At 38.9% G+C, this 16,218-nt stretch overlaps 1 protein-coding gene across 3 annotated transcripts in view; it reads right to left on the bottom strand.

The window, feature by feature from the left end:
• The window catches only part of MAP2K5 (mitogen-activated protein kinase kinase 5), a 262,225-nt gene that overhangs the window by 222,999 nt on the left and 23,008 nt on the right, over positions 1-16,218 (bottom strand). For all 3 annotated transcript variants that reach the window (XM_052646192.1, XM_052646193.1, XM_052646195.1), the window contains one exon: positions 14,708-14,775. In XM_052646192.1, the coding sequence (XP_052502152.1) occupies positions 14,708-14,775 (68 nt within the window). The remainder of the gene's footprint in view (positions 1-14,707; positions 14,776-16,218) is intronic.

Here is a 16,218-nt window from a genome sequence, read left to right as displayed (position 1 = left end):
TTGAGGCAGCCAAAAGTAATTAAATAATATTTCTTAAAAACACATGCATATTTCCTTTTTAGCTATCACATTTCCAGAAAATTTCTCTTTGATAATCATTATTTGTTGACATTCTTAAAACTTTCTTTTTAGAAAACATGTACATATATCTTCTTATTGCTTTTATGTACATTAAAATCATCACAAGATTGAGTTTATTTTTCCCTTAGAAATAAAGGGGAGTTACAAAATTCCATATCATCTGTAAAATCACAAATTAACAAGTCTAAGAATCGTCACCCTAAAAACAAAGTGAAAGTGGATTTTTGATGTGAAAGTGAAAGTGAAGTCGCTCAATCATGTCTGACTCTTTGTGACCCCATGGACTGTAGCCTACCAGACTTCTCTGTCCATGGGATTTTCCCAGCAAGGGTACTGGAGTGGGTTGCCATTTCCTTCTCCAGGGGATCTTCCCAGCCCAGGAACTGAACACGGGTTTCCCACATTGTGGGCAGATGCTTTACTCACTGAGCCACCAGGGAAGCCCCCAATGGCTATGGGTTAATAGAAGCATACCCTGCCTTCTGAGAGCTTTCAAACCACAAAGGAAACTCATTCTTTCCCTCTATGATGTAAAAGTATATATACATACAGCATAAACATGTGATACACTCCCTGGAATACGTACTAAAGCAAATGTCGTTCAGGAAACTATATTCCTTAAAAGCACAGAAATACAGGGCTCGCCATTACTCAAACAGTGATGACAAGTAAATGAAATATCAATCATGTAGGCTGTCAACCTTATGGGACAGCAATAACTGTTAACAAGTAGTCTGGAAAAATTGTCCGAAAATGACTTGTCCTCAGCACACAAGTATTTGAGGTTTCCATGGAAAATTAAGATGCCAGTGGCTATTTGAAACATTGCTCAGGTATTCTTTTTAATGGGAAATTTGCTGGTTATTGATCCACGGCATGTACCCTCTTGCTTCTGGAAGGCTGCAAGCAACTTTCCAATCAGTAGCTGTCAAAAAAATTACTGCCTTTTTATACTGATACAAGACAACAGCAGTGGTGGTGTCCTCCTATACTTAATGCTTTTCTTTAATTAACTGCCATGTACAGTAGGTTAGGAATTTCAGTTACGACTTGACCACAGTCCTAGAAATCAAAACAAATAAAATATCCTTATGCTTTATCTAACAAATTAATTATAGTTGTCTGAAACCGGTGCTTGGGGTCAAGTTTGAAAACAAATAACCTCACATGTAAAGGGTCAGAACAGGTGCAAGGTATTTTTTTCCTACTATAAAACCTTGCATGCATGAAATTGACCTGTTTTCCAACTTTATTTATTTACCTCACAAAATATATAAATAAAAATGGTTTCCCTTTCCTTTCTGAGCTGTGCCAAATCAACTGGCAAGCCATACATACTTTTAGGACCATTGTAGGAATTTTTTTAGCAATCTGTAAACATCTCTTTGTACACTGATTAATACAGTCACAGTAATGATATTAAGCATGCCACCTGACAGCTTCTTCAAAGCAAGTGGTCAGGATTTGTTTTTTGTTTTCTACAATTCTTCCAAATCCAAGGAATGTTTTCTCCTGCTAAGATACAGGGTTTGATCTGTGTTCATATTAACACAGAATCTTGTGTTTCACACTCCAAAGTAATTCACCCTCAAGGGCAAACTATAAAGGGTAGTAAGTAAACCCATGGCATGGGCCCACTCTAGGCAACTGACCCCTCTGGAGCAGGCCTGGTGACGGCTGAGCGGCTGCCAAGGGGGCTCGGAGCTTAGGCCACTGCTCACATGGCATTCCTCAACGGACAAGGATAAAGCGTGGGCCATGCACAGCACCTCCTGGCATGGGGCAGTCCTGATGAGCCGCAAGGCCTGTGCTGCCCAGAGAGACGAGCAAGGCCTTGAGACGAGTTAGAGACTCAAGCCCTGGGATCTCAGTACTGGCCACTTTGAACTGATGACCTCAGTGAAGAAATGCTCACGGTGTCTCAGTTTACTCAGCTGTAAAATGAAGGTGGTATGTACCCACAGGACTGTTGTGAGACTCACACGAGAAAATATGAGAGCACTTAACAAGTTATAAAGCAAATTCCTTTTAGATCTTCATCCTTTCTCAGGGTTTTATATATTTTCCCTTTAGAGGGGATTCTTTCCAATTTTGTTCTAAATAGTGATAAAATAAGCAATAATGACAAAGACTAGGTTTGTACTAGATAAAAACAAAATGAAAAGACAACCAACCAAACCAAACAAAAATCTAAGTCTTTTATACCAAGGTATTTATTAATGATATGGTTTAGACAGAAAAGTAACAAAGTGATCATGATAACATTAAAAGAGCTATAATTTGAAGTTATCCAAAAAGCTTTCTTAGCTCAACCTCTATTATCCTATCCAGCTTTCATTACCCCTAACACAAAGCCTGGCACATAGTAGGTGTCTGATACATACTGACTGAAATGGAGACCGATACCAATTCTGCCATTTATTAATCTGCACAGCCTTTAGGAGGTCATTTAACCTCACTGAACCTTAGTTTCCTCTGAATGAGAATAAATATAGCTTCTCTATTATATAGGGTTACTGTGAAGCTCAAAATTAAACCGCAGCAATAGAATTAGTGAAGGCATTTGTAAACGGTAATGATTAGTAGCTGAGAGATTTAAAAGTGAACCTCCTAACAGTGAAACAATATTAAGCCCAGTGCTTTCTAAGTAGAAGTGTTCCAGGATTTAAAGACACAAAAATGGTATGTATGAAAAGTACGAAAGACTGCATTCATTCTGAACACGTCAGCGGCAGTTATAAAACGTTGTTTTCTCTGGTATCCCCTGTAGAATCTGTTACATGGAGTAATTGCAGCAATAATCAATAAGCTAACTGAGTAAAAGATTAATCAGTTTTGTGATTGCTAATGGAATCTCCAGTACCAGACTCAGATTAGTTTCAAAGTCCCTCTGAGATGTTCTTCAAAATCCTTAAACAATTTTAATAAGGATGTGACAAAGTTTAGCATAGTTATCCAAAAATCTAATTAATTTGAAACAGAGGGCCAGATTCAACAAGGGGATAACAAGTACAATTTTTGGCTTTGTTCTGTTTGCAAGTTTATCATACAGTATTCCTGTCTGTTATGAACCTAATTCTAACAGTGCAATCCAATCAATAATTACAACACTTTTTTCTTCATGGAAATCTGCCACATAAAAACTTGAGTTCTAAAACAGCACAGTTTAATTTTACAAGGCACAAGTCCTCTGCTGAAAGGAGAGAAAACAAAGAGACAACAAAGAGATATACCCAGAAATAACTCCCACTCACTGGATACCTACTGTGTGTTAGGCTCAATACTGATAGAGCCCCTCAACTCCCCTGCCAAGTTTATGATTAATTTCTCCGTCCAAAACTTTATTCCCTTTCTTGTCCCACCTCTGTTCCCCTCGGTATTAACGAGTATCAAAAAAACAGGAGGGACTGAAACTTAAGTAAGACCCTTCAGGGCCCTCCTGGGTTCAAAAGCCCCTCGTGTCCTCTGTTTCTTGTTGCAGAAAAAGGCTTTAGTCTCCTAGGCTTCCCTGAGTTCCAAAGAGCAGATTCAAGGAGTAAACTATTAGGACAACAGAATCACAGGCCTGCTTAGTTCCTCCTGAAGGGATATTGTTAACATCTGATGCATATCTATGTTCTACAGAAACAGTTACATAGGGTTACTGTGAAGCTCAAAATTAAACTGCAGCAATAGATTAGTGAAGGCGTTTGTAAACTGTAATGATTAGTGGTTGAGATATTTAAAAGTGAACAGGTGGAGGATGATGACTACTTGCTGACCACAAGCACTGGACCCCAGACTGGTTGGAACCAGAAGGTTGAGATTCCTGAAACCTTACCCTGTAACCCCACCTCCAGGCAATCAGAAAAAGGTCCATGAGCTGATCAACTTCCTATGACCCCCACCCTCACACTGTCTTTAAAACTCCGACCTGAAAGCCATGGAGGAGTTTAGGCCTTTGGACCATGAGCTGCCCATTCTCCTGGCTTGGTGCCCGGCAAATAAACCTTCACTTCACTACAAACACCCACTGTCAAGAGCATTCTGTACCTCATTCACATGAGTCCTTGCTTGGTAACAATACTAGATATTTACATTTATTCACCTAATTTCTCACAACCCTATCCTATTCTAGGAATATCATCACACCTATTTGACAAATGTAGTAAATGATTTATCAGTCAACCAAGAAGAATACTCCTTTCATTCTAGTCCATGCACTCAGAACATAAAATGTTTGTTTGCTAGTTGAGAGTCAAAAGGTAAGTTATTCTCATTTATGACTAAGGATGCTAACTGTTTGTCATGCAGTGCAAATAAAATACCATATTTTATTGCCATCAATTTACTATGGTGTTTTATATTTTGGTTGTATATTAAAATATAATCATGATTTTTTTTTTTTAAAAAAAGATCAGCTATCTCCTATTTCTCATACCTCAAAAGATTTAACTAAAGCAGGCTACGGGGTGGACTGCTGAGCTGGTGGAGAGCCTGGCTTCTTCACTGTCACCTGTGCGAGTGAAGCCATGTCGCCTGGCCTTTCAGAGGCCGGGGGTGGTGGGAAGGTATTAATATACTGCAGATTCTGTGCTGGCTGGTGACTCTCTTTCTTAAGGGGCTCCGCCACCCCTCCACATCTTCCTTCTGCCTCTCTTGCCACACTGCTCAGTTTCCTGTAAGTGATTCTTTCCCCATTCCTCCGTTAAATACTCAAGTTTCCCGTGGCTTTTCATCAACCTTCCTTTTTTTATTTTATCCTCTCCTTGAGTTAACTTCAGCCACTTCAAAGCTTTCAATTACCAGAGAAGTCATTGAGACTAATTAGGAGCTGATGAATCACAAACCTTTATTTCCAGCCCAGATTTCTCTCCTTAGATTCAGAACATATCCAATTGGTTGTCCAGAGGCCCCTCAAATTGAACAGGTCCCCACCTCTCCCACCCTCCCTCATGTCCTAGGCCTGTCTTCCAACATATGGGCTCACCATCCGGATGAATGACATCACCATGACCTAGCCTCCCAAACCACTCCTTTCCTTCTTCCCCACATCTAATCCATCACCTTCTTACTAACTCTACATTCTCCTCACTGCTCACATCCTCAAGCTAGGGCCCCCCATGATCGAGCCTACTTGCCTTCACAACCTCATCTCAACCCTCCCACACTGTCCATCCCACACTGTCCATCCCACACTAATCACCGGCAGTGCCTCCTGAATACCCCAGGCGCCCTTTCACCTGGGCCTTTAAACACACTATTCTTCTCTTCAAACACCCTTTCCAGACCCCTTGTCCTTGCTGCTCCACCTAGACACTACTCAGGAAGCCTTATCTGTCTCCAGAGCTACATCTGGTGCTCCTTCTCCGAGCTCACAGAATACCAAATGCTCAGGTCACTCCGCCTGGTATTTGAGTCTTTCCTGTCCTCCCACATGAACCACTCTTTCCTTTTTTGTTAACTTCCCTGACTGAACCATGAGCTCCCTGAAGGAGTGAACTATATGTTCACTGCATCTTTACCACCTAGCATAGGGCTTGGCTAGATACGTGCCATCCCATAAATATTTACCGCATGAAAAGCTGGCTGGAGGCTTCCCTGGTGGCTCAGTGGTAGAGTCTGCCTGCCAATGCAGGAGACACAGGTTCGATCCCTGATCTGAGAGGATCCCGCATGCCGCAGAGCAACTAAGCCCATACGCTGCACTACTGAGCCCGTGCTCTAGAGCCCAGGAGCCACAGTTACTAAGCTCCATGCGCTGCAGCTACTGAAGCCCATGCACCCCAGAGGCTATGCTCTGCAACAAGAGACGCCACCACAGTAAGTCTCACACTGCAGTGAAGAGCAGCCCCCACTCTCTGCAACTAGAGCAAGTCCACGTGGAGCAACAAAGACCCAGAACAGCCAAAACAAAACAAAACAAAACTGGCTCTATGAATAAATGGGCAAATCAGTGAGTGATCTCAGGTCCCATCTCTGCATTTACCAGCCATGTGACCTTGAGAAAGGCAGGCAACTTGTTCGTGCCTCAGTATTCTCAGCTCTAAATATGAAAAAAAATACCTGCCTTGCTCACCTCATAGAGGTGTCAGGAACATCACAATCATAGAAGCTGGTATATAAGAAACATTTTTATAAAGTACTCTGAAAGATATCTTAAAATAGGGCACCATGTTACTACGAATCTCCCACTTCCAAGCAACAGTACATACAAGGAAAATGGCCATGACAATAGGGTGACACAGAAACCGCTAAACGAGACTGCCGAAGTCAGACCAAGTACAGAGGCAGCGTGTAAGTCACGTTTACCAAGGCTGAGTCAGTGCGCCCGCAACTCCCCTCCATTACGGCAGTACTATAAATAATAATAAAGTGGAGAGGCACTGTAAGGGACATTATTTCTCCATCTGGAAGTTCATCAAGGCCATGGACCACGTCTCATGTATTTTATTATGTCTTATGCCAGAGGCGTCAATCTGGTGTCTATATGGGCCTTGGGAGATCCTTGAAATTCCTGAACTCCTAGGTGAAATGCTGCACTGTGTGAATTTTCTGGGAAAAGAACAGACCCCTTTCCTCACATTTTCAAAAAGACCTGTCTCCAAAAAACCTAAGAAGCTAGTAGAGTACCCAGCCATAGAGTGTACAGCACCGTCCCATATGCACAGTGGCCACTCCGCATATGTTCAAGGGGAGGAGGCCGACAGGAAATAATCCAGACGTGATGACCACGCATTCTCATTGGCTGGATCTCTAACTTCGTGGCAAGTCTTACATATCAACTCAAATCAAATTTATTTATCATTTTTCTATACATTTATAACAGAAAGGTTTCTACTCTCGCCTTAGCATGCCTTCTGGCAGACAATATAAACAGTACAGTATGAGGATATACTTGTAAAAAAATAAGCATGCTGGCTTTTCCTATTAATGATAAAATTTTAAAATTCCTGTTTCGTCAATACTGCAAGCATACCCCATTATATGTAGCTGAGTCAGTAATTACAGCAATAATCAACAAACTGACAAACTATTTGCAGTCCATGGTTATATAATTTAGTTTTCCTGGTGAAGAACTCAACAACCTTAACTGTCAGATGGCTACAAATTCAAGTACAACACTACTCAGCAATGTCATCAATTATACTTTCTTTCAATTATTTCTTATACTTTACATTTAAGAGATATCCCTTCTATGATGCTCACCTCTTAAGAAGCACACAGCAGCTCCTTAGTCAAAAATAACATATGAAACTAATCTATTCTGAATACCAAATTAATAACTATCTTTATTTTCTGGCTTCAACCCCTGAAAACTCATTTCCTCTGCCTTGAGGTGACTACAAGGCACACATGCTCTTTCTTAATGACTCTAGACCAAGGGTCCACATATGGTCATGGATTGATTAGATGAAGAGAAAGAAAAGCACAATGAAAAGTCTTCCAATGAAAGGTCAACAGGGAACAACTCTGGGGCCTCTTTATAGATCAACATTACCAGACAAATGTATTTATTAGTGATTTGAAAATGAAACAGACAGTAAGTTGGCCAAGTTTAATGATAACACTATTTGTTTTGGACAGTAAAACTATAAAGGATGTTAGGGAACTCCAGATGGTCTTAATAGGAATTGAAGTTTGGATAGCCAACAGCAGATGAAATTCAACTTGGCCAAGTTTCAGGTAATGTGTGTTGGCAGAAGTTTAAATTCGTATTCAGCAATGGGTCCAAAACCTGTGAGATCCTCTCAGATAAGGCTTTACTAGTCACCACCATGGTTGGCTTGAGGCACTGTCTACACTGGCCTTTCATCTGATCTCTAAGTTGTAGCAATTCTGCCATACCTCCAAAGGAGGAGAAGTTTAAATAGCTTCAGGGAACCTACCACTTAAATAAAACAGGAGCATCAGGTCATAAAGATAGCAGGCCAAATAGGACATTCCCTTATAAGTAGACTACTTTATTTAGCCAGTTCCAATCGTGTTCAACAAAGATTCAGCCTACTGCTCAAACGTTGTTAAAAAAATTAATGAAAAGGCAGTGAGGATGAGTAAATAACATATAACAGAGATACTTGTAATAACAGAGACAATTTGTTTTAATTTCCAATTACAATTTACACCTTTTTGTACATATTGTAGTCATGAGTTGAAAATTTACTGAATTCTTCTAACTTTATTGTAGCAAATTTATGTTCACCTTTCAGATATATAGAGAAAACACCCATCTTGTTTCCAGTAAAACTGGCCCTAAGAGAATGGGTTCATTTGGAGGTGCTACAAGAGCCTAAGGCCTTGGTTATGCCCCACAGCAACCTGACTGCTGGACGTCCATCATCTCCTTCCAGTCCACATCTCTCCAGAAGAGAAGCTCCTACGATAGCCCCTAAGAGCCTAATTGATGTCCTGCATTTTTCGGTCCCCTCATGTCAGCTGCCTCAACATAGGACCCCAGAGGACCCAAACTGTAGGTCATCCTGAGCCCTCCATAGAGAGGGAACTGAACTAGAAGCGTGGCCATATTAATGACAAAATATTGGTGGTTCAAAGCCCCAGAATACTCTGGTGCCACCCTGACTGAGGCCTGCTTATTCTGTCTCTTCCTTTGCTTCCACGAGCTACCTAATAATCTGATGCAAACTTCCATCTGCTTCTGCTTCTTGTTAGCAAAAACGCCCTGAGGTATTTCAAAGAGGGGCTAAATAAGGGGCCACTACATTCTTATCACTATTTCAAGGATATCCATATATCCCAAATAACATAGAGAAGAAAGTTAGAATAATCTGCCTCTGAAAAAAAGTTTCATTCTTTGACTAGGATGAGAAAAAAAATACAAAAATTTTACTTATAGCTTGGAGTATGACACTATTCCAATTTAAAAGAAGCTAAATAATTTAAAACACCATTTATTTGCGCTTCCTGGATAACTCAGTTGGTAAAGAATCCACCTGCTATGCAGGAGACCCCAGCTTTCCTGGGTCAAGAAAATCCGCTGGAGAAGGGATAGGCTACCCACTCCAGTATTCTTAGGCTTCCCTTGTGACTCAGCTGGGAAAGAATCTGCCTGCAATGCGGGAGACCTGGGTTTGATCCCTGGGTTGGGAAAATCCCCTGGAGAAGGGAAAGACAACCTACCTACTTCAGTATTCTGGCCTGGAGAACTCTATGGACTATAAAGTCCATGGGGTCGTAAAGTGTCATGCTCTATACCTTAGAGCATGATACTACGCCAATTAAAAAAAAAAAAAGCTAAGCTAAATAATTTCTAACAGCATTTATGTACTGCATTCAGTTTTCCTGTCTTGTTCTTTTCACCGTCTCCCCACCCTGCCAGGAGAGTACCGAGTATTACCAGTTGTTTGGATGGATCAACCATTCACTGAAGACCAAGCTATTTTGCTACATACAAAGTATGCTGGACCGACTTAATGTGGAGCATATTTAAAAGCACCATGTGGAAAAGAGCTTCCAATCTCTGCTCTATGTAGAAAACTTTCTAATCGTAAAGGCCCTAAGGCTATTAAAGGTTTAACAGCTAACTGGGCAACACATCCTAAAGTAAAATTCAGCCCTGTAGGAAGGAAACTTCAAAAGCCCAGAGTATTTCTTTACAATCCATTTCAAACTCAGGTACACTAACATGCTACTAAGTAGTAGTATTTTTTTGTTATCAGGAAAACAGTGGTATTTGCAAAGCTTCTTCTGTAGGATCTCAATAAATGCCAAAACAAAAACATCAGTTAACCAGGAGTGAAGACTGGGATTCCAGGACCTAGGTCTGTGTTCAGGCCTTCCCATTTATTAGCAATATAACCTCAAACTGAATCTGATCTTGCTGGGCCTCAGTTTCCTTATCTGTAAAATGAGACATTTGGACAAGACCTCTAAGGGTTTCTTCCAACTCTACCTGAGCAACTATGATTTTTCTCTTTTTAAAAAAAATTTATTTTTAAATTGAAGGATATTGCTTTACAGAATTGTGTTGGTTTCTTCCATACATCAACATGAATCAGCCATAGGTATACATATCTCCCCTCCCTCTTAAATCTCCCTCCCACCTCCCTCTCCATCCCATCCCTCTAGGCTACTGCAGAGTCCCAGTTTGAGTTCCCTGAGTCATGCAGCAAATTTCCACTGGCTATCTATTGAGCAAGTATGATTTCTGAGGCAATCTCCAAGTTATGCACACTAGGATAAAGCGAATCATATCCAAATTTACAAGGTGCTACAGATCTCAAAGAGTATTCTCCCTCATGGTACCCAACATCTAACAAGGTACACTACAGTCAAGTATATCAAAGGGAATACTTACACTCCAATAATACACAATGTCTGCCATAATGGGAAGTATTACAGTTAAACCCACCCCATATTCTTCTGGCAATGTGGAGAAATGGTGTAAAGAGAGAGATTAGGCAAAACGAAGAAAATAATTCTTATTAATACTGTTTTCCACTCATACAAGCCTCTCAGTATCAAGAGAACTAGATGTAATAAACCCTTTACTAGCCACAGGATTTAGCAGAAACAAATACGAGTCCATTTACAAAAGTAAGATGTACTGCTGAGTTCCTTGAAGAAAGGTCACCTAAAAGCAGAGGTTAACATTAAAATAACCCCCTCCTATAACTGAGTCTCAATGATAAATAAAGCTTATGATGAATCAAAAATAAGGCTGATGCCTCATGCTGTAAGGAAATGAGGTCAGCACTACCAGACAACAAATACAAAAAGATGGAAGGAGAAAAGCCGTAGATTATTGTCTATCCTTCTAGAAAATGAGAGAGGAAAACAAGAACAACAAAAAATTTAAACTACTTTAAGGGAGTATTTAACAGGGTCCTTTAAATAATTAGCAATGATCAGGTATTTAGTTTTCAGGAAATGTAGGTTGGGTGTATTTTTTTTTTCTAATAAAAGCATTTCAAATTCTAATTAAAAAAATACTTTATGGAGAAATTAAAAAGATACAATAGTGTCAGAGGAAAAGCCATGATCCCAAAAGTGGAATATTCTAACAACATAACTTACATGAAACTACGCTATAAAAACAGATTGTTGATTAACACAAACTCATAACAAAACGCAGAGAGTGATCACAATGGTGCTGTAATAACACTTGGCTGCTGAATTCTCTCAATACATTAAATATCTCCTTGGAGACCAAATTACTTTACATTTTCTTAAAAGACAATTTATTATAGCTTTGTTTTCTTCTCATTATCTCTTAAAAATATATCTAATGAAGAAAAGAACACAACTTCTAAATAACACATAAAATGGTACTAATGTGTGACAACAGACTTTGGTTTAATGTGCTAGTTATTATTTAACAGCATACAACCTAGTATCATGACAAATCCTTACCACAATGCGACATTCAGTGGGTCACATGCATCAAAAACCACTGTATGCCATTATTACGGCACACATAAAATTAACAGCCTCGGGCTGCCAGCAATTTAAATAATTGATAAGTTTTCAATTAAAAAGGCAACATTTTCAGGTCTAATATAAAAATCTATTTAAATTACTGATACAAACTTATGCTTCTGTTGGCCCAAAGCCAGAAAATGCTTACAACCAAGGGGGGTAAAAATTCTGCAAGTTTTAACTCAGACACTGCAGCTTTTTTAAAAAAGACTGATTAAAGGATTTACGGCAAAAACATGTCTAGTTTTGCTTTCCCCATATGGTTTTTAAAGAAATACTAAAGTGACTGCAAATTTATTGAATTCTACATGAAAAGCATAGCTTTTTTTAAAAAAAAAAAAACAGTAAATATGTGGTCCCAAGTCCTGGAATCAAAATTTTTCAGAGCCAAACTGAACTTAAAAAATAAAAGGCCAATACAGGTTTTTAATACCAGGTTGGCAAGTGAAGACTATCAACCAAAATCTACTGTGAGGTTAAGTCCAAATTGTTCTCTTTATGGCAAAACTGTAACCCAAAGGAATTTCAACCTTAAAAACCAAGACAGATCAAAATGGCAGCCCACCAATCTTGTTTGTGCTTTCTGAGACAGAGCTTCCTCTACTCTTTACTATTTAATTGTTTATTCAGAGCCTGACTCTATATAAACAAAGAGTATTTGATGGTAGAGGCTGCCTCAACAGACAAGAGCAAAAGGAAATCCAGTTAGGTTTTAAATAACTTAAAACCTGTTATCTCTCTCAGGGATATTTTCATTTTCATTTTAAAATAATCTGCTCCAACATTCACAATCTGGGGAGTGGAGCTCTATCTTGGGGCCTCAGGTTCTTATCTATAAATATCAAGTGAATTAATGAGAAAACTCAGACCTGATCATCTAGACCCCATTCTATGAACCACAGCCAGTTTACAGAAAAAAGTTCATCCACAGCAAATGAACGAACGTAAGAAAACTGTAGTGAGTTTTACATAAAACTCTCCGAGGAATATAACCTTAACCAGTCAGTCTGGAATTTCCTGGTCATTGCTAGTGAGGTCATCCACCTGACAGACCCCTGCTTCCCCCAGAGGAAGGTGACCTTGCCTGAAACCATCAGCTCTTGGCTAAAGTGACTTCCTTGTCCTGTCTCCTGCCACATCTTTAGAGTGCCTTTCTATCTGCTGGATGGGATATTGCCCAATTCATGAATCATTAGATAAAGCCAATAAGATCTTACAAAATATACTCTGTTTTTTACAATTTTGAAAACTTTTTTTTTTTTAATTTTTAAAATTAAAAAGAAAAAAAAGCTCATTTTTAACACATAGAAAGCTCCCAGTACGAATGTGCAAGAAGGTGGGTGGGAGAGCAGCAGTATGAAACAGTGAAGGAGCATGGGCCTTGGCACAAGGAGAAGCTGAACTTACAGTCCATACTCATACTCATATAGCTGTAAGACCTTGGGCATGTCTCTTTAACCATAGCTTCCTCATCTGAAAGGTAGGGATAATATCTACTTTACAGAGTGATTATTAAAACCAAAGGAAACTAAATACCTTAAGCATCTAGCGTAAAATGGGCACTTAAAAATGGAAATAATTATGACTATCACTATGATCACATGTAGTAACACTTCTCAAAGAGCACAGTTTGTTAGATCTTCCCAAAAGTACATTTTTGAAAGCAAAATTTTGTGTGAGGTCATGTCAGAGACATAATGAAAGTACATGGATGTCAGCAATGTTCTCTCTGCAGTGGATCCATGTGAAAAAATTAGAACCTATCTGTGTGTGTGTTTTTTCTAAAAAATAAGCATGTCACATTCTCAGGAGAGGTAGTTGATCTATCAATACTAGCGCTAGACCTTTCAGCAGACAATCCTACTCTGCCTTTCAAGGTACTGATGAGCCCTGCTCTAAATTCTCAGGGCACAAAGACTCTCAAATAAGTTAATGTGAAGTCAATGGGAAATTGACTTTTCTACTCTGTGCTGGTCTGAATGCAACGCTCTGTTAACCATGCCATCTTTCTTGTTCTCTTTCCTCCTACCCTAAATTAAAACTACTGGTGGAAACCCATACAGATATTTTACAGTTTCCATTACAATGAAACAATATCCTGGTTAAAAACCTACAACCTAATCATTTGCTAAGATTAGAGACTCACTGAAAAGCCAGGGCGCCAGTTTCATCATTTCCACCATAATACCACTTTGCATTTGTATAGAATTTTTAACTTTTCAAAGGGTTTCACATCTATTATCCCATTTGACCATTACAATGACCCTGTGCAGAAGAAAGGACAAGTATTATTATCCACAATTGACAGATGAAGCAACTACTGCACAGAAAGGTTAAGTGTTTTGCCTAAGGCCAGGAAGCCAGAGAAGGGCAGTAGTCTCCTGACTTCCAGTCCAATGCTCTCTTCACCAGACCACTAGAAAAGGTTCTGTACACAGACTGCAAGCTCAGAAAAAATAAAATGAATTAAGAAAAAATGAAATAAGAGAAAAGAACAAACCAGGGCTCAGGGAAGCTATTTCTCTCCATAGTAGCTAAATTATTCAAGCTTAGTATTAAAGTTTTAGAAATGTATCCTTTTTTCTTATCTATCTACTTTGGCCCTGAGACAAATATTAATGCAAATTTTCACTGAAATTTGAAACACAAAAGAAAAGTCATTTGGGGGATATATTCAAATCACTTAGATTCAGTAAGTAACCCTGTAGCTCATTTTCGGGTGGGGTGGTTAGTACATAAAATCACTGACAGTACATCTGTAAGTCTCTGTAAGTCTCTGTAAGTCGTGTATCCACATTAAGCCAGCAGCTACATTATAACTACAGTCTGTTTGGAAGGGGTGAAAGGGATCTCCAGTCGAAAGTAGATTTTGAAAAATTTTTTAGAGCCCAGGGGTTCATTTTTAATGAGCCGTTACTTTAAGTACTGCATAAAAAATACAGGAAATTGATAGTCCATTTAGTCTGCCCCATACCTAATGCAAAAGTCATTAAGATGCATTATTCTTAATGTTCATGATATGATCAGTAAGTGTCTTTTGAAAAGAATGCCCTTAAACTTTCATGTAAGGAGATCTTTAAAATTTTTATATGTTGTCTAGAAAAATGTTAAGAGCAACTGTGATTTACTTTCATATCTTCACTACATCAAGAAACTGCATCCTCAATTACAACAAGATTTTTAGAAAAGTCCTCATTAGTAGTATACTTACATATGACAGCATTGCCTTCATTTCTTCATCACTTCTCACTGTAATTCGATCACCATCTTCATCTTCATCTGTTTAAAAAGCAACATAATGTAAGTGTTAAGATTTTTTAATATACAAAAACCATGTCAGCTGGAAACATAATACAGTTGGTTTGTACAAACTTGATGTCCACATCCTCAACACTGTATGTTGCAGACGTTGACGTTATTAGTTTGCTGTTTTGGTTTTTTGGTTCAGAATACAACAGAATCTCAATAAAGAACTATAAATTTGGGGGACAGCTGAAAATTAAAATATTGCTCATGTCATTTACGACATGAACCTAAGGTAAAGTAAATATAGGGATTTCCCTGGCAGTCTAGTGGTTAAGATTCTGAGCTTCCCCTGCAGGGAGCATGGGTTCAATCCCTGGTCAGGGAACTAAAATCACACGTGTTGCATGGCACAGCCAAATAAATAAATAAATATTTTAAAAATAAAGTACATACAACTGGAGTATGAACAGGTTTGGCTTGAAGAACTTTAAAAACTGAAGAAAGGCCAGTATTATTCAACTATTAGTACTTTTTGCTTTCCCACACGGCACCCTATCCCTCTATTTCTCCATTCTTCCTCTCTCCCGGCAATCTGTCATGTCACAATAGCATAATAAAAATGGCTATCATTTACTGAACACTACTATAACACAAGGCACTGTGGTTTATGCTCCATACACCTTTAAAAGCCTCATAACGATTCTATGATGTGGACAATATGACTTGATTATTATCATTCCCTTTTAACAGAACTGAGAGCCCAGTGTAAGGTTAACTTACAAAGCAACTCTAATACAGTTCTCCTCATAACCCACTTGATCTCTCATATTCTGAACTGTTTCACTTATACTGAGTACTTTATGACCACAGAAAGCTTCAAATGGTGACTTGCACTACTGCGAAATCATTTAAACAGTCTTAAAACTAGAGGATAATAAGACTTAACAAAATACTGAACAAGAATGGGTAAATCTGAGTAAGTGGATCATCAAAGGAGCCACATCCAAAACAATGTACTGATTTCATTCATCCTTCCCTTAATTAAAACAGTTGTGAAATATGTCTTCAAAACTGCTTTCAGAACCTGAAGATAAATCAAGCAAAAATATCAGATCTTGTTTTTAGTCCCAAACAAAACTGTCCACATCCGATCACTCACTCATCCATACTATCTGCCAGGCAGAATGACTTCTGGTTATTTCTAAATATTTAGTTAGCTACTTCATCCTTCTGAGGATAAAGATCTGTCAACAGGAAAACAGCATACTTGGTAGACTCTAAATGTACAGTTGTTTGAAAAATGCCAAAAACATTTTGAGCAAGGGCAACACTGATGGAAGACGTACACAGCCTCCCAAGGGGACAACGCGGAAGAGACAGGCTCTCTCTCAAATGGGTGCCTCCGCTGTTGTGCATTTCCTAAACCGAGCTAGGATTTTATTTATTTATTTATTTTGGTCACTCTTGGGCATCTAA

Source organism: Budorcas taxicolor, chromosome 10, assembly GCF_023091745.1.
Source record: "Budorcas taxicolor isolate Tak-1 chromosome 10, Takin1.1, whole genome shotgun sequence".
Lineage (NCBI taxonomy): Eukaryota > Metazoa > Chordata > Mammalia > Artiodactyla > Bovidae > Budorcas > Budorcas taxicolor.
The sequence above is the reverse complement of the archived record's forward strand: the minus strand, read 5'-3'. Positions and strand labels throughout refer to the sequence as shown.